The sequence below is a fragment of the Osmerus eperlanus genome, chromosome 23, assembly GCF_963692335.1.
Source record: "Osmerus eperlanus chromosome 23, fOsmEpe2.1, whole genome shotgun sequence".
NCBI classification, from domain to species: Eukaryota; Metazoa; Chordata; class Actinopteri; order Osmeriformes; family Osmeridae; genus Osmerus; species Osmerus eperlanus.
The window spans coordinates 1,800,611-1,822,275 of record NC_085040.1 but is presented as its reverse complement, the minus strand read 5'-3'; the positions used below and the strand labels follow the sequence as shown (position 1 = coordinate 1,822,275).

Sequence of the window (21,665 nt, the reverse complement as noted above, 5' to 3'; positions counted from 1 at the left end):
TTATAGTCAATCTTTTAATTGTGTAAGGTAAATTTTTTCAGGGATTTAAAATGTCATGGCAAAACCATTTGAAGCTCATCTGTTTTCTAGACTGACTTCCTAAAACACATATTGTGTAACTCTTGACCTGACAAATACCTATGTGGACACACACACACATCAGGACTCCTAATCTGCTACGCCCAGGGGGGGGTTCTAGGTTCACTAAGCCACGGCATATTATTTAATTTTTTTAAGACAAAAAGCTTTCTTTATGCAGACTTGTGAAAATAAATTGCATTTGTCATCAGAACAACAGATGTTCAAGCACTTCAGCGGTAGACTATCAATTTTCATGAACTATCAAACTTTTTCGTAAGTGTGGTAGGTGCAACTGACAGATCTCACATATGCCTAAACTCCTAAATAATTCTTAAACTGACGAGGATGTCATTCAGTAATATTTATGATTCTGTGTCTTAATGAATCCTCGTATTAGAGAATGTCCTAAAAGGGCAATTTGAAATGGTACCGTATTTGAAGACATATGCCAATGATAAATAGGGATAATTACGAAATGTGTTTCCTTAAATGACTGTTTAATTCCAAGATCAGAGGGATTTGCGAGACGGGTCATGTAATGTTACAACCCGGTGCATATTCCCAGAGACGCATATGACGATCTGGGGAGGGGGTCAAACTGGAGGATATGGTATAACCGTGTCTTGTTTAATTACCATGGTATTAGTCGGGGATCGAAGAGAGATTCTTAGCCGCTTTACCTGACATGCGTCTAGAAATGTCCCGCGCGGTCAAGCGAAGACGCGCATGTGATACAGGTGTTTATGGCCTAAGCACAGAGGCGCTTGACAGCGAGAAGCAAATCCTCATTAAAAACAGAACGCTGAGTAGCTGCCTCTCTGCCATCTTAATTGACTGATCAAGGGAATCCCATAATGCACCCGAGTTGTCCGCCTTGCAGCACATCGAATTTATATTGTTTATTTTGTGATTTGATTGACCAGATGTCTATACGAGCAACAATATGAATAGCCTAAAAATCACTGCATCTGCATGATAGGCTATCAACTAGATAAGACTGGGTTTCACGTAGGTTGATAAAAAAAAATAAAAAAACTTGGATATGTGATGCTTAGGTAACGTTTAAAAAAAATTGATTTCTCCCCGGGTCAGACCAAATAGGTTAAATAGCCGTGCAGCTACCTAGCAATCATACTGCCAGTGAATGACTCCCCAGAGCTAAGCCAAACAAGCTGATCAGCCAGTCACCTCTATACACACTGCCCCCTGCTATGTGGCTAATGAGCGAGGCGTATAATCCCTCTCAAAACAAGCACAAAGATGCTAATTGTATCTAGCTATAAATACAGGTTGACTTCTGGTGTTTATCCTTTACCAGCCAATAGCTCAGCGACCCAGGGAACCTGCTCCGTTGCTCTCACATTTAGCCCAAATACCGAGAAAGAAGACAGACAGAGAAGGACATATATTACATAAGGAACTCGCTCCAATTAGTCGGTATTTATCAGAGATCTTGGTGTTGATTTCGCACACAAGTTTGTCAAGAGAACTCCGACTGGATGCAGTGTGCTTTTGGAACTTTTATGCGCGTTTTGGGCAGAACTCGCGATATATGACCACTATGGCCATGTCTATGTAGCCGAACATAATCGATATTTTCCAGCCTGTATGCCAATTAAAAAACGTTGTATTCGCTGACTGAATTGCGACAACCAGACGGGAAAAATGTTCCCCCTACCAATGTTCACACCGGAGCAGGTAGCCCGCGTTTGCGAGAACTTGGAAGAAACCGGAGACATCGAACGCCTAGGACGGTTCCTGTGGTCTCTGCCTGCCGCTGTTCCCGGCTCGGCCGGAGAAGCTCTCAACCGTCACGAGTCCGTAATGCGCGCCCGAGCGCTCGTTGCATTCCACGGAGGAAACTTTGAGGCCCTGTATCAGATCCTCCAGAGCCACCGTTTCACGCGCGAGTCTCACGCAAAACTTCAGGACCTGTGGCTGGACGCGCACTATCGAGAGGCTGAGCGACTACGGGGCCGGCCGCTGGGACCGGTGGAGAAGTACCGTATCCGAAAGAAGTTTCCCCTGCCCCGCACTATTTGGGACGGAGAACAAAAGACGCACTGTTTTAAGGTGAGCCAGACAAAAATCCGGTTGTGAATGGCCGAATTTGTATTCATAGCAGTGCTTCTGCACATTAAATAAATAAAGATGATGTAGCCTTGCCTATGCAGAAAGTTTACATAAAGTTGCCATCTGAACAGGCAAACCCTATCTGTATTTGGCCAAGACAATGACTTGGCTAATTTAAATATTTTGCCTCTAAATATAATAATAGCATTAGTCTCCAGTAATTGAGCCCAGTCAAGGTGTGTGGTGTATTGAGAACACCTGTTCCTGAGCTCTTAAGATGATAATGCTATGAACAACTTCATATTTTTTACCTCATCCCGGAGGTGTACATACACTACAAGGTCATAATGATACAAGACACAAGGAAGGAACAGGTTCCTTGTGGTTTGGTTTGAACATTTAACAGCTCACTTGATTTCAGATGCCCTCTTTGATGTAGCCTTCATTATAAATTCCTTTATTAACTCCCTGTCAGATTTGTGGATAAACCAAGTGCAGTCTATTCAGGTGTTCAACCTGTTTTGACTGTTCATTAGGTCAGAGAAGCATCAAGCCATCCTTACAACAAATCAGTCAGTCAGTCAGCTAAGCTTATCCTGTATATTCAGACACGGAAAAGCAGTAGTTAGGAGCTAGGTGTAAAAGGGCTGCACAAAAACAAACACAGCTGTGTTAATAACACAACAAAATTAGCACAGGCTAAACAGATTCCAAATAATACCATGAGCCTGTCGACAAGATAGAGGTACAGGTTTACACAAGGTTAGTGGGTTTGAGACAAGCTGCTTTCACAGATGACACGGTTGTCTTCCTCCTGTGGCCAGGACGGGTATGGCAGGCATTTTCATAGGTCCCGAGCTTCTCGAATACTAAGCCCCTTATCCCGATTCCTAAGCCAATTATCAGCCTATGAATACATCCTTCTACTGTAGATTAAGATCATAATCATTCATAAATCCAACTTTAATAAGATTATTTTAAGCATTATCTGATCTGGCGGTTCCCCAAAGACCAGTTTTGAAACAAAACCCACCCGGACACAACTGACAGTGACTCACAAGTCACGGACTGATAAGGGGTCCGCCACTACTGTAGGCCCTTTCGTGTGACCTTAAAAGAAGCTCCGGGTGTCTAAAGTGTCATAGTTTGTTTGCGTTACGCAGGAGAGAACACGGAGTCTGCTGAGAGAGTGGTACCTGCAGGACCCTTACCCTAACCCTTCCAGGAAGAGGCACCTGGCCCAGGCCACCGGCCTCACCCCCACCCAGGTGGGCAACTGGTTCAAGAACCGCAGGCAGAGAGACCGGGCTGCTTCAGCCAAGAACAGGTACGTCAAGGTGTGGTGTGATGTTTGGAAAGTGACTTTTACTAATAATAAAGGTTGAAAAAAAAAGCTTAAAAAGAGTGTACGCGGAAGAGATTTCCATGTTTATCGTCTGTGTGATGTTTTTACAATGAAAGATAGATATTTTCACGGAGAAGAGCCAGTTTCACGTGATTCAAACCTACGGACACAGGGCCTCAACTTTGACCTCAAATTAACCATCCCTCTCCCTTCTCTCCCCCTCCCCCTATCTTATTCCTCCCTTCTCTCTCCCTATCCCTCTCCCTTCTCTCCCCCTCTCCCTCTCTCTTCTCTCTATCTATCCCTCCCTTCTCTCCCCCTCCCCCTATCTTATTCCTCCCTTCTCTCCCCCTCTCCTCCCCCCAGGTTACAGCAGGACCCCTCCCACCTCCCCGCCGGCAGCTCTCCCGAGGGCTCCGTCCAGGAGCTGCACCACCGGCACCACCCCCACCTGCTGCCCGCCTCCCCCCGCAACCCCGGCAGCCCCGAGGCCAGCGACTGCAGCACGGGGACGGAGCGCCGCGGCACAGGCGCCTCCACCCCGGACATCTCCGTCAGCAGCGACAGCGAGTTCGAGTCGTGAGCCAATCCTTCCGCCCCTTGTGGGGGGGGGGGGGGGGGGGAAGATTCCGATGGAAGGAGAGAGGTAGAGGAGAGAGAAGCCACCTTGGAGTCACCGACCCACCTGATAGACTACTACAGAATCATGTGAACCAAGAAACTCTAGAACACTCCAGAACTTGGAACCCTGTGGCTTGGGACACAAGTGCTACCTTCCATTATTATGCAAACAGACCTCGTATGAAGGCTGGATTGGGACCAGTTGATATGTTGGGAGGGATCGGGGTGGGTGGGGAGGGGAGGGGGGGAGGGGGTTAAAGGATGGGGATTGAACCTCCACACTCATGCACTTAAAAATGCAAAAAGGGGCACGTGGGGACCTGCCGGGTCGTCAGCCAGTGCTGTTGCAGAGACTGTTTGTTTGCTAAGGTTTTCACACATCTACACACGGGTAGATGGTCTGCGACAATATCAGCATCCATTTTTTTTTGCCGGCAAATTTGCGGCAATAAAAATGTTTCACAAATTCTCAGGCAAAGTATTTATAGATTTATACATGATCTTAGATCATCCTGAACTTGAAGTTTGATGTTATTCTACATTTTGATACGTTAATGGTTAGAACTCACGAGATAATTTTGAGTAGCCTATAGTAAGTTTGAGTAGGCTCTAGTTTGTCTGAGTAGGTCTACATTTTAAGATATATCATTCTAAGGAATTTGTTATCAAAGACCGTCCGAAACAGTCTCTTAAAAAATACTGCCTTCAGTAGGCTTTGTGTTACAGTAGGTGAACTGTAATAAGCAGAAACTGTGATTGCAGGCATGATTTTTGCTCAAACACACTTCACTGCCTTATGACTTTCAGCTGTCACTACCTAAACTCTCTTAGTATTAACTCTCTTAATCTGAACCACATTCTGAGGTTCAGATTCAGTTTATTTCGTAAATTGCTATAACTTAACTGACTTAACAACACTGGAACAAATTAGGCTGCTTAAATTCTGTTTCACCTCCTTGCATTAAATCGTGAGCCTGCAACGATTAACAACGTATTTAACTGGAATATGCTGCTTTCTTTGAATCCTAATTTTCCCAAATTCCCCATGTCTGAATTATTGGGGTATTAGGCATGGTTATTGGGTTATGGCATATTTGTCTCACCAGTTACCGCACATTCTCCACTTCTCATTTAAGTGAAACGGCGAAGTGATATGAATAATTACACAATCATAAAAATGACACAAAACTGTGAGAAAAGTAATTTGCGCAACTTGGTCTATAACTCCATTGATGTGCCTATGAGTATACAGTCAGTGCGACAGTGTGACTTTCACAGTGTGTGAACTGCCTGTCAAAACAAGTGACGCAGTTTTTCTTGATCACACGTACACCCATCATAGCCTATATCACGACAGGATATTATTGACGTATGTTGTCTGGTGTATGCATTTGGAATAAAATACACAATCTGTTTTCAAATGGGGCTGTGTCAGTAGCTTATATTGTTTTGCACACATGTTCATATACACGCCAGACACCAGCTGTACCAAATCGACCTTAAGCACGACAGGAATAGGCTAACAGACGTATAGTCTGGCCGAATTGGCTGAAGTCAATACATTTGGGGAAATCATTTTAGGCTATTGTAGCCTAAAGATCTCTTGCCATACCACATGGTTTTCATTAAATGTAGTAGCATAAATGTGCCATTTCCATGAACAAAGAAAACATTTATTTTTATATATACTGTATGATGTAGCCTATCCTAGCTGCTCAAGGAAGGGTCTTCCTCCAGTCGTTCATTCCAGGTCAACAGCTTAAAAGACTCAGGCTAATGTCGCTCATGGCTGGCACGAGAGGTCATTTGGGGAGCCTTGCCTCGTGACGCCGATTTATCTCCTCATTTCCAATGAAGTATCAATCCTTGCCCAGTAGAGCAAAAGAACCAGACTGCTAAAGCGCATTAAACCTTGATCAATACAATATTCAAAGTCGGAAGATATACTCGCACGAATACCTGTAAAACCTCCCCCACCACCACCCCCAGCAAACCACCACCCACCTATCTCTCTTGTAACCCCACCCCCACGGCCAGAAAGAGTGAGAAGAGAACTTTGCATCCTAGCCCAATAACTTACATGATTGTTTTGAAATAATAGATATAGCTCAAATATAAATTGTTCCCGCACAATCTACCTGGCGGACAGACTGTGGAGGGAGTTGAGGTGGTCTCCAGCATCACTGGAACATGGACAGCGAGGGAAGAAAAGTAGTTGTCTGTGACAATGGGACGGGGGTAAGTTAGGATTGTTTTCAAACTTAGGTGAAAGTTCTGTACACAGTGAATGAGAGTTATTCTTTTTTCTTTGTTCTGTGAAATTGCGTTGCCTGCGTCACGTGCCCAGAATCATTTAAAGGGTATCCTATTATTGTTAGAACGTATTCTTTATGACGTCTCAATGGATGCAAGTCCAGTATGCAGGTCCTTGTTTTTGTTGTGCAAACATGTATCGGCTGTAAACAAATATGTGTTATTATATTATAAAACGTTTATTATACACTAAATCTATGTTAGTAAGTGTACATTTAGCAATTGTAACAATAGCCAGGGCAGGTAGGCAGCGAGCGGTGGGTGCGCCTGTATCTGCAGAAAGTACACATGTGTTTGGACACGTCCTATCATATTTCAAACCATACATGGTGGTACTGTGCCGGTATGAGCTGCCATTGGTCGAGTTACGAAACCAGGAAGAGGAGCTGAACTTCCAGTTCTTCAAATGTCATGTTTTATTTCTAACGTGAATGTTGCTTTGAAGTCAATTGTAAATACAAAGTTTTTTTTTAATACACAGATAGATAGTATCTCTTTCTAACTTTTTTTAACTTGCTGGCCAGTTCTTGGGATCTCCAGCTCACCTCCAGGCTATGGAATGTGGATTAGGCCTACGCTAGACAAGTTGAGACATTTCAAGACTCAGGCCAGCAGTTTAAGAGACAACAAGACACGTAACCCAATAAAACACATTACTTGGTTAGTTCCAAATGAAACCCAAAAAATCACGTAGGAGAAGTAACATCACATGTTGCAGTGTGGGTCTACACGGACGCGTCAAAAAAGAGAACAAGAGACACACAGAGGAACCAAGAAACAGAACCTTCCCCCCCCACAACTGCCACGGCAAAGGAGCAATCTAACTTGATTACCAAACACAGTGTGTCTCGTTTCCAATTGGTTCTCAGTTTGTCAAGTGTGGCTTCGCTGGCTCCAACTTCCCCGAGCACATCTTCCCTGCCATGGTGGGCCGGCCACTGCTGCGCTCCTCCATCAAAGTGGGCGACATCGAGATCAAGGTGAGCTCACGCCCAGACAGAGAGTTGACCCCACCTCACCCTCCTGACCTCTAACCCCCTTGCCCCTCCAAACCTCAAGACCTAATGTTGGGCGAAAGAGGGTTTGGAGGACTAAAAAACAAGGTACCCTTCCTGGATGACACCCCCCCCCCTCCCAAAAAACACCCTCCATTGACCTCTGACCCCTGACCCCAGGACCTGATGGTGGGCGACGAGGCCAGTGAGTGTCGCCACATGCTGGACGTGTCCTACCCCATGGACAACGGCATGGTGCGCAGCTGGGAGGACATGATCCACCTGTGGGACTACACCTTCGGCCCCGACCGCCTCAACCTCGACCCCCCCGACTGCAAGGTAGGCTAGGCCTCGCCAGGGACAGGGAGCCACGCAGTGTCCGCGCCCTTCGGAGCCATGCTGTGATGTTGTCAGTGCTGAAACATATTTTTCCATTTTCCATAAGTCCTTTTTTTGTCACGTTTGTCAAGCTTTTGTTTTACGGTTAATTGTTATTACCTTGAAAACATCTCACTGTACTGTACTCATTACTACAATACTGTGATGCTAAATCATCCATGTGTACTGATGCCCCCTCTTGACCTGACCTGCCACCTCACCCCTAACCTCTGAACCACCTGTACACCATCCCATCAACCCGACCCCATAACCCCCCAACCCCTCCATCGCCCCGACTTCAAGATCCTCCTCACTGAGCCCCCTATGAACCCCACCAAGAACCGGGAGAAGATCACGGAGGTCATGTTCGAGCAGTACAAGTTCCACGGCATCTACGTGGCCATCCAGGCCGTGCTGACACTCTACGCCCAAGGTGAGGGGGAGGAGGGGTGAGGAGGGGTGGAGAAAGAGGGGTGAGGGGGTGGAGGGGTGGAGATGGAGGGGTGAGGGGGAGGAGGGGCGGAGAAGGAGGGGTGAGGGGGAGGAGGGGTGGAGAAGGAGGGGTGAAGGGGTGGAGGGGTGAGGGGGTGGAGAAAGAGGGGTGAGGGGGAGGAGAAGAAGGGGTGAGGGGGTGGAGAAAGAGGGGTGAGGGGGAGGAGGGGTGAGGAGGGGTGGAGAAAGAGGGGTGAGGGGGTGGAGGGGTGGAGATGGAGGGGTGAGGGGGAGGAGGGGCGGAGAAGGAGGGGTGAGGGGGAGGAGGGGTGGAGAAGGAGGGGTGAAGGGGTGGAGGGGTGAGGGGGTGGAGAAAGAGGGGTGAGGGGGAGGAGAAGAAGGGGTGAGGGGGTGGAGAAAGAGGGGTGAGGGGGTGGAGGGGTGAGGGGGTGGAGAAAGAGGGGTGAGGGGGTGGAGGGGTGAGGGGGCGGAGAAGGATGGGTGAGGGGGTGGAGGGGTGAGGGGTTAGGGGGTGGAGGGGTGAGGGGGTGGAGAAAGAGGGGTGAGGGGGTGGAGAAGGAGGGTTGAGGGGGTGGAGGGGTTGGAGAAAGAGGGTGGAGGGGTGAGGGGGCGGAGAAGGAGGGGTGAGGCTGATATGAATATGAGTGGCTGGTGTCTGGTCTCCAGGCTTGCTGACTGGTGTGGTGGTCGACTCGGGGGACGGGGTGACACACATCTGCCCCGTGTACGAGGGCTTCTCCCTGCCCCACCTCACACGCAGGCTGGACATCGCAGGACGTGACATCACGCGCTACCTCATCAAGGTGCGCCCCCACCCCGTCGCCACCTTGTTTGGTCTGGAAACACATTTGGTCAAAATGATATTCAATTATAAAGTCTGTTTCCAGAGGGGATATTCATTTATTCATCATCCATCCATCCATTTATCCATCCCTTCATCCATCCATCCGTCTATCCCTTCATCCATCCCTCTCTCCCTCCAACCCCCTCAGCTCCTGCTGCTGCGAGGCTACGCCTTCAACCACTCGGCGGACTTTGAGACGGTGCGCATGCTGAAGGAGGAGCTGTGCTACGTGGGCTACAACATCGAGCAGGAGCAGAAGCTGGCCCTGGAGACCACCGTGCTGGTGGAGTCCTACACGGTAACCACAACCAGACTGGTGATTAGCGACAGACTGGCGCCTAGCGACAGACTGGCGACTAGCGACAGACTGGCGACTAGCGACAGACTGGCGACTAGCGACAGACTGGCGCCTAGCGAGTTTTTGATGACGAAAAAGTGCTAACGCAGCAACATGGCAAACGCCAAAGTTAACACGACAAAGCGAACACAAAAAGTTAGCAAGTTAAAAAGTTATTAAATAATAATGATAAAGAATAACAGTGTTCATAATGTAATTTAAAAAATAAATAATATTTAGCTACATTGTTGTGTTTAACTAACCAATGTTGCCCACCCCAGCTCCCTGACGGCCGTATGGTGATGGTGGGGGGAGAGAGGTTCGGGGCTCCTGAGGCCCTCTTCCAGCCCCACCTCATCAACGTGGAGGGGGCAGGCGTGGCTGAGCTACTCTTCAACACCATCCAGGCCGCAGACATCGACCTCAGGTCAGAGGTCACGCTCTCTCGCTTCCACCTTTTGACTGGTCGACTCAAGAGAACATGGCGTGCTACACAGCGATATCACGTTTTGTTTTCAAAGAATATTTTTTAATTAATGACATTTTTAAATGAAGCTTTAAATGAAAGTTTTGATAATAATACTGCAATCTATCTAGATCTGTCTGTCTAAAGTAAGAAATGATACGTCGGTCAAAACACGTTTTGAATTGATGGTGACCGAAAAGCTGCGTACTCTCAAGTAGCGAATTTTCTGAAACTGTCCTTTAAATGTTCCAGTCTAACTGTTCACATTAGCGGCAGTGTTTGATACGAGGGCCTGTGAGGCTGCTGAAGGGTGGACACGTCCTAACGCTGGCTCTGGGTGCAGGGCTGATTTCTACAAGCACATCGTGCTGTCAGGAGGAACCACCATGTACCCTGGACTGCCCTCCAGACTGGAGAGAGAGATCAAGCAGCTGTACCTGGAGACAGTGTTGAAGGGGGACACCGAGAAGCTCTCTGTAGGTCCCACACACACACACACGTGCACGCACACACACGTGCACACACACACACGTGCACACACACACACACATACACACACACATGTGCACGCACACACACACACACACGTGCACGCACACACACGTGCACACATACCGCTGATATTCAGCAGCAGAAACATAGTGTCGCATTATAGAAAGTTGAGCAGATTAAGCCCTACATCTCCCTCCCTTCTCTCTCTTTTTTACCTTCCCTCCCTCCCTCCCTCCCTCCTGCAGAAATTCAAGATCCGTATCGAGGACCCCCCTCGTCGTAAGCACATGGTTTTCATGGGCGGGGCGGTGCTGGCCAACATCATGAAGGACAAGGAGTCCTTCTGGCTCAGCAGGGCTGAGTACGAGGAGAAAGGGGTGGGCGTTCTGGCCAAGCTCGGGGTAGGTGTGAAGTAGACAGAGGTAGATGGGGGGGGGGGGATAGAGATAGAGGACGGAGAGAGAGATGGGAGGATAGAGGGTAGAGGTGAGAGAGGGAGATGAGGGGTGAAAGAGGATAGGGGTAAGAGAGAGTGATGGGAGGATAGTGGGTAGGGGTGAGAGGGGTGGTGAGGGGTACTGTGATGTAATGCTTGAGACAAGACATTACAGAATCTTCCAAGATCGTTTATTAATGTTTTTAATCCTGGGACGTAAATAGGAACACGCCTTGGCAAGAATGTGCACTTTGTTGGCGCCATTACAAGAAAGGATTATTCTTGATTCGATGATTGTTTTTCTATCAACCATCAAAATGTCAGCTCTCAAAATGTCCCATTGTTTATCTTGAGACTAATGCAGGTGGGCAGTTGTTTTTATTAAACATTTCAACAACTTGATTATTACTCAGACCCGCCATTGTCTGAAGTATATGGAAAAAATATGTAATGCCAAGTGGATTGACTTGAGTTAATAGCTTTATTGTGATAGAGAACAAAGCTAAACTGAATCAGTACGAATGTGGGAATTTATGATTTACGTCAAATAAAAAAACAGACAGTTCAATCTGTTTCATGACTGTGTTGCCTAAAACGAACCAAGAAACAGGATGAACTAGGATTAAGACATGATAACTCTCCTTAAAATAGGCACATTGCTGCCCTCTAGGGCCCTACCCAACATGCACCAGTCTACAGAAACACCAGAGTAGCACAGTAAACGGACACAGGATATCACCGTTGGGAACATACACTGCAATTTTATTGCGATTTTGAATTACTTGACAAAATACAGCAATGTGTTTTACATTCAAAAAGAAATAGGGAATTCCTTAAAGTTGCCTTATTTAGCACACGGAACACATGCAGCATCACACACACCACATTCTCAGAACCTTTGCACAATATGAAACATTTTAGCATGCAGTAATTTTCAAAATATGCCATATGATCCTTGTCCAAAATAATCACCTCTTTCCAATAAAATACTTACTTTTGTTCAAATGTCTCATCCATATTCAATATTATGTGTTTCCCACATTTGAACAATCGTAGTACATAGTAGGTTGTTATTGATAGTAACATTAAAGGTTAATTGAACAGTCATTGAACAATTAATTGTCAGTTGGATGTCACCTATAGTATAGTTGCAGCAGGAGTCACCAACCAATAGGTGATTGACTTTACATTCAACCAATCACCAAGAGATAAGACATGGTCCAGGTTTATTGGCAATGTTCAGATTGTCTTCCTCTAGGGAGTCAGCTGGCTGAGCGGTTAGGGAATCGGGCTAGTAATCAGAAGGTTGCCGGTCACAATGAGGTTGTGTCCTTGGGCAAGGCACTTCATCCTACTTGCCTCAGGGGAAATGTCCCTGTACTTACTGTAAGTCGCTCTGGATAAGAGTGTCTGCTAAATGACTAAATGTAAATGTAAGCCCCCCCGCTGTCCTCATCATGGAATGGTTAAGTAACCTCATTGCTTTAAAAATATTAAGAGAAAAAACAAAGAAAATTGTGTTTTTTTATATGACAAATGTATCTAAAGTGACATTCTGCTGGCGAAAAATCTTACGACAAGAAAACTCTAGTAAAGCCACATACCAGGCCTTTATTTACCAAAAGAAAAAGTGAAGATTAAAACCCAAACCTGTCATGTTAAGCGTCATTCCCATAACATGGCAGAGCAACATCCACAGCATCACAAAATGGCGTCCGGAGAACAGTGTGTGTGTTAACCCTCTGCACGTCTATCTTGTCCTTTCCCCAAGTCCATCTTCAACACAAAGATTGTCCACTAAGTTTCACACACAATCCTACGCCTCTGGCCTGTGACATCACTTTGGTATTGAGGTTTGGTCATCACCCGGTCGGCCTAAAATACCGTTATAATTTCTCGACCTCTAGTCCTAAAGTAGTCATGCTGTACATCCCAAAGACGTCATATTTAGACCCCCCTGAGCCCTTGACAGCAGACTCTTAACCCGGAGCTAACATTTTACACACATGGGGCGATGCGAGGAGAAAACAATCAACCACACATCCGTCTCTAGAGACTTGAAGGCCCAAACGGCAGCCTAACTCTCAGGAAGTGCACCACATACCATCATAGCCCCTAAACACTATATTAGACCACCGCTGACAATGTGGCTAGGCGCACTGCCTTTTACACGATAGTCCCTTATGTAGAAAAGCTTGCTTTTGCCCATAGCCAGCATAGAGGGGTACGATAAGGAGGCATAGTGCACTGTTTGAGATGCACCCGAGGTTTTATCAAAGGGGCTGCAGGTTTGACAACATCTCCAGGGGCTACAAACGAGACAAAAAAACAGCTTTATCAGGACGTGGCCAGAGAAAGACAGCCAGAGAGAGAGAGAGAGACAGAGAGAGAGAAAGCAAGAAGGGAGAGAAACTCGACACCTCTCCTCCCTCCCTCCCTCCCTCCCTCCCTCCTCCCTCCCCCTCACTCCTCGCACACCGACTCCCCCAGGTCCACGGCTCCACCCCGGGTAAGCCGACGCATCTTGCTGAAGTCGTGGTCCGTCCTCAGGTAGGAGAGTGAGGGCCCCCCCTCGCTGTGGCTGGCCAGGTCTTGGGGCTGGGCCTGGGTGGGCAGGGCGCGCATCTCCCCGCCGCTGCGCCAGTACAGGGTGTAGTGCTGGGGGTCGGAGACCCCGAAGGTGGCGGCGCAGAGCTGGGCCAGGACCTCGCGGCTCTCGCCCGCGCGCCACTGGAGAGTCCGCACGGCGCTGCGCTCGCCGTCTTGGAACAGCACCCGAACGCACCTCTGGAGACGCGGGAGGAAGGGCGGGGGGGGGGGGGGGTGGAGGGATGGACGGTGCGTGTGACAGAGGGAGGAACGGAGGATTGGAGGGATGATGGAGGGAGGGATAGGATGACAGAGGGACGGATGGAGGGAGGAAGGGAGAGATGGGGGTAGGGAGGGAGGTACAGAAGGACGGAAGGACAGAGGGAGGGATGGAGGGATGGGCAAAGGAGGATTCGAGGGAGGGACAGATAGAGAGCGAGGATGAGACAGGAAGGTAGGGAGGCAGACAGGCCGACATGTGAGCGCACCAGGCACGTGAACGCACACAGAGGGAGGGAGGGAGGCAGACCGAAAGAGATGAGGCACAGATGGCCAAACACAAATACAAAGACAAAGTTTCAATCCTGTAACGCGGTTACGTACTCAACCTTTAAATAAAGAACTAGAAAACACCTCCATAAAGAGATGACAAATCAGACAGCTTGAGAACATGAAACAGCATGAGGTTAGTGCTTTCAGCTAACTGACTAAATGTCAAAGCCTCATCATCCTAAACTTAAAAGCCCTCTTTATAAAACCACAATTATCACAATGCTTCAACAACATATTATTTCTCCATCAAGCAAAATGTCTGGATAGACTGTCTTTCTCATCAACAGATGCCAACAAGCAAGATAATAATGTCTCCACACCAAGTCTGCCCAGATTCAGTACAGTACAGAACTGTATTACATAATTGCAGAACCACCTACAAACTGCCTTCATAACACTCACTCATTCACACACACTTGCACCCCCAACACACACACACACACACACACACACACACACACACACACACACACACACACACACACACACACACAGAGACACACAGCCACCTATTACCTTTCTCTAATCATCCTCAAACACTTGTTACACAGACACTTCTACTAAGACACACTTCTAGTGCATGCACAGACACACACCCAAAAATACATGTACATACAGAAATCCACTTTCCATCTCCCTCTCTCTTTTTCTCCCTCTTTCTCTCTCTTTCTCTCTCTCTTTTTCTCCCTCTTTCTCTCTCTCTCTCTCTCTCTCTCTCTCACTCTCTCTTTCTCTCTCTCTCTCTCTCTCTCTCTCTCTCTCTCTCTCTCTCTCTCTCTCTCTCTCTCTCTCTCTCTCTCTCTCTCTCTCTCTCTCTCTCGCTCTCTCACAAACACACCTTCTCACAGATATAATCGCCCCCCCCAAAAAGCAGTCCGCCATCAACAGGTTCATATATATATATATAAATATATATAAAAAATATAAAAGCCGCAAACTTACAGAGTCACTGTGCTCCTCGCTGTCCGCGTGCATATTGTGTTTGCCTGTTTCAGTGGGTTGCTGCTCAATAAATTTCATGTTATCTGAACGCCCACTCCCTCATAGCACTTAGCTGACTGATCTCAGCCAGTATCAGTGGATATCTAGCGGCAGGGTGAGTTAGATCTGCTATTTGAAGGGAGACAACTGCCCCACGTGACGAGTGCTCGGGTCGCTAAGCTAACCGCGGCTGTGACAAGCAGGTTGTGCCATTTTGAATCCGGGAGGGGGTTGAGATGGAGGAGGGAGGGGAGGTTGAGCGAGAGGAACGAAGCGCCCGATTGGTCGAGGAGGGGGTGTGATTTAGTGTTGGTGTGTGGGTGGTGGTGGAGGTGTTGAGAACAATGCAGGGTCTATTTCTTTTTTTGACCTGGACCTCGAACACAAGAACTGAACACTTGGATGCTGGGTTGGGAAACATCTGGGTTTCAAACTAAAAATAGCGCACCGCCTCACGCAATAAAACAAAACAAAAATCTGAAAAACTCCTCCCCTCTCCCTGGGTGTGATGGCGGTCTGACCTGGCTCTGCAGCCTGCGATGCTGGCTCTGGGCCTCTCGGCTGCGTCTGTAGCCCCACGCCCTCAGCTGGTCCTGGGCTTCCTGGGGCAGGAAGCCTGGGGGCAGCTCCTCCAGCTCCGGGCTCTGGATCAGACAGAGGCTGGCGTACACGCTGGTCAGGTAGTAACCACCTGGAGGAGATGACCAACACATGAGACCACCTGGCTGGCTGTGTGTGTGTGTGTGAAGGTGTGTGATTTATTTCTATAATCACCTTATTTTTAGCTGTCTAAACCACAACACAAATAAAAGATATACACTGGTGCAATAATCACAGTTAAAAGTATTAGTTAGTATCGTAGTTAGTATAGTAGCATGGCAGTATGTAGTATGGAGGTGTCTCCTGCCTTCTCCAGTGAGCCAGGAAGGCTCCAGCAGCTCCATCATGTACTCCACCTCCAGCAACAGCTGGGGCCTGTTGCACTGCACTAACAGGTAGGATAGGGCCGGCAGGAAGTCCTCAGGACTCACTTCCTGTCCTGAGAGGAAGTGCACAACAATAGCATGTGCTCAGTTACTGGTTCCATGCTGTTTTGTTAGAAAAACAAGATTCAGATTGATTAAAAAGACTCAGCTAAGCAACAAATGAATACACATGATAGTTATCTACTATTATAGATGATAACACTTTCGATCAATACTTTGATGGGATTTTTGGATCAGGCACCGAGGTGGCCACCCCCTCTCACCGTGTAAGGACCCCATGGCTTGGTGGACACACTTGCAGACCTGCAGCAGCAGAAGCACCTTGTCTATGGGGGAGTGTGTCCTCTGCATGAGGGCCAGCTTCTGACGCACCCGCTCCACGCCACGGGCGTCCGGGACCCCCACCTGCACACAGCACACACCGGCTCTCTCATTGGTCCTCACACGGCTGTGGAATGAGTGTTAGGGTTGGGGGACATGGACTCAGGGATGTGGAGTCCGTGGATCTTGAAGATCATGGGGACTAGACACAGACACACACACACGCGCTCCCCCCCGCCCACCCCCCCCCCGCCCACCTGCACGCCCAGGCGCTCCAGCGCCCCCTCCTGGTCGCGGTGGAGGGTGTCTGTCAGCTTCTGGGTGGAGCCGTCCAGGCGGTGGAGGAGCGTCAGGCCCCTGGAGAGCTGAGCCTTCAGGGGCTTCAGCACACAGCCAAACATGGCCTTCTCCAGGGCCAGGTCTGGGGGGGGGAATGGGGGGGGAGGCGGGAGAAGGGAGGAGAGGAGGAGTGGGGGTGTGAGAGGGAGGGATCGAGAGAGTAACAGGAAACTGGAAAGTAACTGGAAAGTGAGACTTTTTAAACTCATACACACATCTCTCGAAGCAGTATTGTTACGGTGCGCACACATTCCCCCACACCTTCTGAACACACACGTTCACAGAGCCACACTGTGTGGACTGACTGTGCTAGTACAGACCAGTGTTTCCCCACTAGGAGGAAGCCCCGCGTGTCCTCTCTGGGATGTGTTCCTACAGTTAGCCTCCATCTCTACACAGTATCATTACCACCCTCCCTCCCTTCTATGCTCACAATTTCCCTCCCTCTCTCCATCCCTCCCTCCGCTCAATCTATTCTCTTCTCTTTTTTTAAACATCCTTCTCTTCCTCTCTCCTTCTCCTCGTTCCGTTCTCAGTGGCTCTCTCCCTCAATCTCTTTCCCCACCTCCCTCCCTCCCCACCTCCCTCCCCACCTCCCTCCCTCCTGTATGGGTCTAACAGAATCGTGCTGCTCTTCAAGTGAGCGTGGGACTGTGATATCTTTTATGATGAACGATGGGGAGAAACAAAAATGCTAATGCCTCCACCGACGCAATAGAGGATAAATCAGCAAGCAGTCAGACCTACGGACCTACGGACTCTCCCCTCGCTCCCTCTCTCTCTTTCTCTCTTTCTCTCTCCCCTCCACTCTCTCTCTCTCAATCCATCTCTCTCTCTCACACACTCCCTCACGCTCCCTCCCTCTAACGCTCTCCAAAAGTGTTAGTAATACCAGGAAAAAATGCATCATACACACGCACACACACACACACACACAAATTCATACACACGTGTGCTGCCTTCTCACTGACACTTTTAGTCTACCTCTCATCAAATGCCTGGCCCCCCTCCTTCTCTCTTTCTTTCTCTCTCTCTCTCTCTCTCTCTCTCTCTCTCTCTCTCTCTCTCTCTCTCTCTCTCTCTCTCTCTCTCTCTCTCTCTTTTCTCTCCCCTCTCTCTCCAATACCCCGCCAAGCCACAGACTAATCTGATTGACATGTTTGCTAATAGTATCCAATAATAATTATGTCCCGGTCATGCATTATTGAATAGACTTCAATGTGCAGCTAGGCCTTGTGTGGTGAACACAATGTGTGTTGAACAGCAATCGCCTAAACGATTCAAAGTCGATTCAATCGGAAACAAAGTGCCCCACAGACGATGTGTGTCATTAGTCCCCAGGTCCCCCTGACACATCTGGAACCACCCTACCTTTCTCGTTCTCAGGCACCAGGGTGTCGATAGGGGGGCTCCAGCTCGCCACTGTCCAGCAGGAAGGTCTTGGCCTGGGACAGGAAGCGCCTCACCCCCTGGAGCAGGCCCACGGAGGTCAGGGGGTGAGACGAGGACGAGGAAGAGCAGGTGGAGGCAGAGAAGGAGAAGGAGGACATGGAGGTGGGGTACGACGACAGCAGAGGCTTAAGCTCCTCCCTCTGCCTCTGGAGGAAGTCCAGGACCATGGCGCCGAACGCCGAGCGCCTGTCGCGCGACAGCTCCTCGACCAACCGGGCGAGCCGCTTCTCCGGGGCGAAGAAACACACGAAGGCGGCGCTCATCCGGTGCAGGCCGCCGTGGCCGTGCGAGCGGACCAGCGGGGGGGCGCTGCTTGGAGTTGGTCCTGGTGAGGGGCCTGTCGTCCGGCTCCTCCTCGTCCGGCTCCGACTCGTCCGGTTTCGACTCGTCCTCCAGGCTGCTGAAGGAGCTGCTGCTGTCCAGGTCCGCCAGGGAGGGGGCCGGGCGGCCCTCCAAGGCCAGGCAGGCCATCTCGATGCTGGGTTCGTCCTCCAGCGGCTGGGGGGTCTCCTCCTGGAGGTCTGGTATAGACTGGGTGGGGGGGGGGAGGGGGGCACGGAGGGGTAAATGAGTTCATGAGAAGGCAAGAGAGAGTAAGCAAAGAGAGAAAGAGAAACAATAACACAAGGTTGAGAAGGTGACGGAGAGAACCGTGTGCGTCGGGGGGGGGGGGGGGGGGGAAAGAGGAAGAACGGAAAAAGGAAAGAGAGAGAGGAAGCGAGTGATGATCGCTCTCACCGGGGGCGGCGGACGAGGCGCCCACACTCCTCCTCTTCCACGGAGGTTGGGGGCGAGGGCCGGGGTCCTCTTCAGCAGCCCTGCCCCGGCGTGGACCTTCCTCTGGGGCTGGGGCTGGGCAGCAGCCTCTCCGCCCCCCCACACGGCTCCGGGGGGGGAGGGGAGCAGGGCCGGGGGCCCCCGGACAGGTTCAGAGAGCTCTCTGTAGACACACGCACCCTCATGCTGCGTTTGAACCGGTGGCGCTTGTTAGATACTCCCTGGGCGGCCTGCTGTGTCAGCTGGTGTATACGGACGGGTTAGGGTTTGGGGGTGGTGGGGGTAGAGTTAGAGATGTCAGATTTTATCATTGTTAAGAGAGAGCTTTGTCGTAGGATGTTATCTATGTCATCTGGGGGTTAGGCTGTGTGTGTGGTTGAAGGTTTTGGAATGAGAGATTTGAGCGCAATGTCCCTTTAAGAGTGCCTCTACCTCCAGCTGCAGGAAGAGTGGGTTGATGAAGCACAGCGCCCCCAGTCTGCCGCGGGCCGCCATCGCACACAGGTCCTGGGGAGGTCCGATCTGATCCTGGCTGGTCCTGGTGCTCATGCTGGTCCAGGTGCTGGGGGGAGCCAGAAGATCCCCGGGCCCGTTCTGGAGGTCTGATGGACTGCTCCAGAACTCTGCATGGACAGGTGTACGGGTCAGGGCGTGTTTATGTGTGTGTGAGTGTGTGTGTGTGTGTGTGTCTGTGTTTGTGTGTGTGGTGTTTGTGTGTGTGTGTGTGTGTGTGTTTGTGGTGTTTGTGTGGGTGTGTGTGTGTGGTGTTTGTGTGAGTGTGTGTTGGTGTGCGTGCGTGTGTGTGTGTGTGTGTGTGTGAGTGTGTGGGTTTTGGTGTATGTGTGTGTTTGTGTGTGTGTGTGTGTGAGCACTGGTGGGGGGTGAGAAGTCGTGTCTCTGTTTCCCTACCCAGCCCCATGTGGGAGATGGCCTCCAGCTTGGAGGTGGCCTGGGCAATGGCTTCTGGGAGCTGCAGAGGAAAGGGCAGGACATCTCTGGAGAGAGAGAGAGAGAGAGAGGGGGAGAGAGAGAGAGCGAGAGAGAGAGAGAGAGAGAGAGAGAGAGAGAGAGAGAGAGAGAGAGAGAGAGAGAGAGAGAGAGAGAGAGAGAGGGGGGGGGGGAGAGAGAGAGAAAGATGGAAAGGGGGGATGAAGAGGGAGACAGAGAGAAAGAGAGGGGACGAGGGTGTCAGAAAGAGAGAAAATAGAGATAGAAAAGAGGGAGAAAAGTAAACGAGAAAAAGAGGAGAAGAAAGAGATCGAAATAGATAGAGAAGATGGATCGAGAACATTTTCACATTTCAGAATGAAAATCCACAGGTAGACAATAAGATGTAATTAGTTATTGAGGTTTCAATGAACTGGCTTTGGAAAGGAGGTAAAGGACAGGGTGATGTACCTGCTGATGCAGTAGAAAGCAACCAATCGGCACAGGTCTGGAAAACTGAGGCCGGAACACTCCAGAGCAAAGGCTAGTGATTGGACAGAAAAATGATTGGCGGTTCAAGCAGACAATCGACAATAGCTGACACAAGAACAAGTGGAACTAGTTTACACTTTAGCACGTTTAGCACTTTAGTGGCTTCTTGTGCACCTGTGTACTGTATGTGTGTATACGTGTGTGTGTGTGTGTGTGTGTGTTTGACACTCACTAGAGTCTTCTTCACAGATGTAACACTCCTTGACAGCGAAGGGGGCTCTGTCTGCTGACACCCTCACACACAGCACCTTCCTCTGGGTGGAGTTACATTTACGGACCAGAAACGTCTAGAGCAGCGGAGAGCAACAAACAAAAACACGGAAGTGTTTATATTTTACATACGTTTCTTTCTTCATAAAATGTTTCGATTTGTCACTTTTTGACATCGCGCTTCACGTGATTTTCGGACAATACATGTTTTGAAAAGGTTTTCATTGATTGATTTCATAGGTGCGTTTCAGTGGTGGACCGATGTGATTGGGCCTCACCCCGACTGGCTCTCTCAGCAGGATGTAGAGGGCGGAGTCAGAGTTGATTGACAGCTGTAGCCAGACAGGATGTGTGATGAGGAGGCGGTCCAACACACTGAAACTCCGTTGGGAGTCTTGTGGGAGACAGCCTGGCTCCTCCTGCATCTACAACACACACATGCACGCACACACACATACACACACAGACACGTACACACACACATGCACGCACACACACATACACACACAGACACGCACACACACACATCCACACGCACACACACATACACACACACGCACACACACACATGCACACGCACACACACATACACACACAGACACGCACACACACACATGCACGCACACACACATACACACACAGACACGCACACACACACATGCACACTCACACACACAGACACACACACACACGCACAGACAATGGTCACTATGTGCTACATTACATATACACAGACAAGAAACACACACTTACTCTCTGTTTCTATGTCTGTCTCTCTCTCCCTCTCTCTGTCTCCCTCTCTCTCTCTCCCTCTCTCTGTCTCCCTCTCTCTCTCCCTCTCTCTCTCTCTCTCTCTCTCTCCCTCTCTCTCTGTATTTCTCTCTCTCTCTTCCTCTCTCTCTCTTCCTCAGTCTCTCTCTGGTTTTCTCTGCCTCTCTTCCTCTCTCTCAGAACTGGGAGCCGGGTGTCACACTGGTGACATTGTGTGGGCTGCCCAAAGAGTGTTGCGAGCTTAGCAGCAGATGGTTGCCGTGGTAACGCAGTCCTACACATCCTACCAGGCATTCCCACTCAGTGAAACACCCCGGCATCCATAAACGCACACACACGCAAACGCGCACACTCAAACACTACACACTACACAG

The 21,665-nt window shown here is 49.3% G+C and overlaps 3 protein-coding genes across 4 annotated transcripts; 2 read left to right on the top strand and 1 right to left on the bottom strand.

Annotated features, from left to right (window-relative positions):
- The first annotated feature begins 1,396 nt into the window (after positions 1-1,396).
- Positions 1,397-4,331, top strand: six7 (SIX homeobox 7). Of its 2 annotated transcripts, none has more exons than XM_062449425.1 (3): positions 1,397-2,154; positions 3,318-3,481; positions 3,866-4,331. In XM_062449425.1, exons 1-3 carry the CDS (start codon positions 1,747-1,749, stop codon positions 4,080-4,082), a joined length of 789 nt encoding a protein of 262 aa, XP_062305409.1. In that variant the 5' UTR covers positions 1,397-1,746; the 3' UTR covers positions 4,083-4,331. The 2 variants fall into 2 exon arrangements, with proteins under 2 accessions (XP_062305409.1, XP_062305407.1); XM_062449423.1 differs by having other exon boundaries at positions 3,300-3,481.
- A 1,791-nt stretch (positions 4,332-6,122) lies between these two features.
- Positions 6,123-10,824, top strand: zgc:101810 (uncharacterized protein LOC493612 homolog). The gene is made up of 9 exons (XM_062449413.1): positions 6,123-6,358; positions 7,303-7,413; positions 7,609-7,767; positions 8,110-8,239; positions 8,926-9,062; positions 9,252-9,401; positions 9,722-9,867; positions 10,250-10,382; positions 10,644-10,824. The coding sequence occupies exons 1-9, from the start codon at positions 6,311-6,313 to the stop codon at positions 10,812-10,814; spliced, it is 1,185 nt and encodes a 394-aa protein (XP_062305397.1). The 5' UTR covers positions 6,123-6,310; the 3' UTR covers positions 10,815-10,824.
- A 322-nt stretch (positions 10,825-11,146) lies between these two features.
- Positions 11,147-20,945, bottom strand: rin1b (Ras and Rab interactor 1b). The gene is given in 15 exon segments (XM_062449961.1): positions 11,147-13,621; positions 15,478-15,647; positions 15,864-15,995; positions 16,206-16,347; positions 16,521-16,684; positions 17,974-18,010; positions 18,012-18,359; positions 18,361-18,585; positions 18,793-18,974; positions 18,977-19,073; positions 19,264-19,454; positions 19,741-19,826; positions 20,230-20,302; positions 20,483-20,597; positions 20,799-20,945. Coding segments are annotated over 15 exon segments (2,433 nt in total). The 3' UTR covers positions 11,147-13,297.
- Between the last annotated feature and the right edge of the window lie 720 nt (positions 20,946-21,665).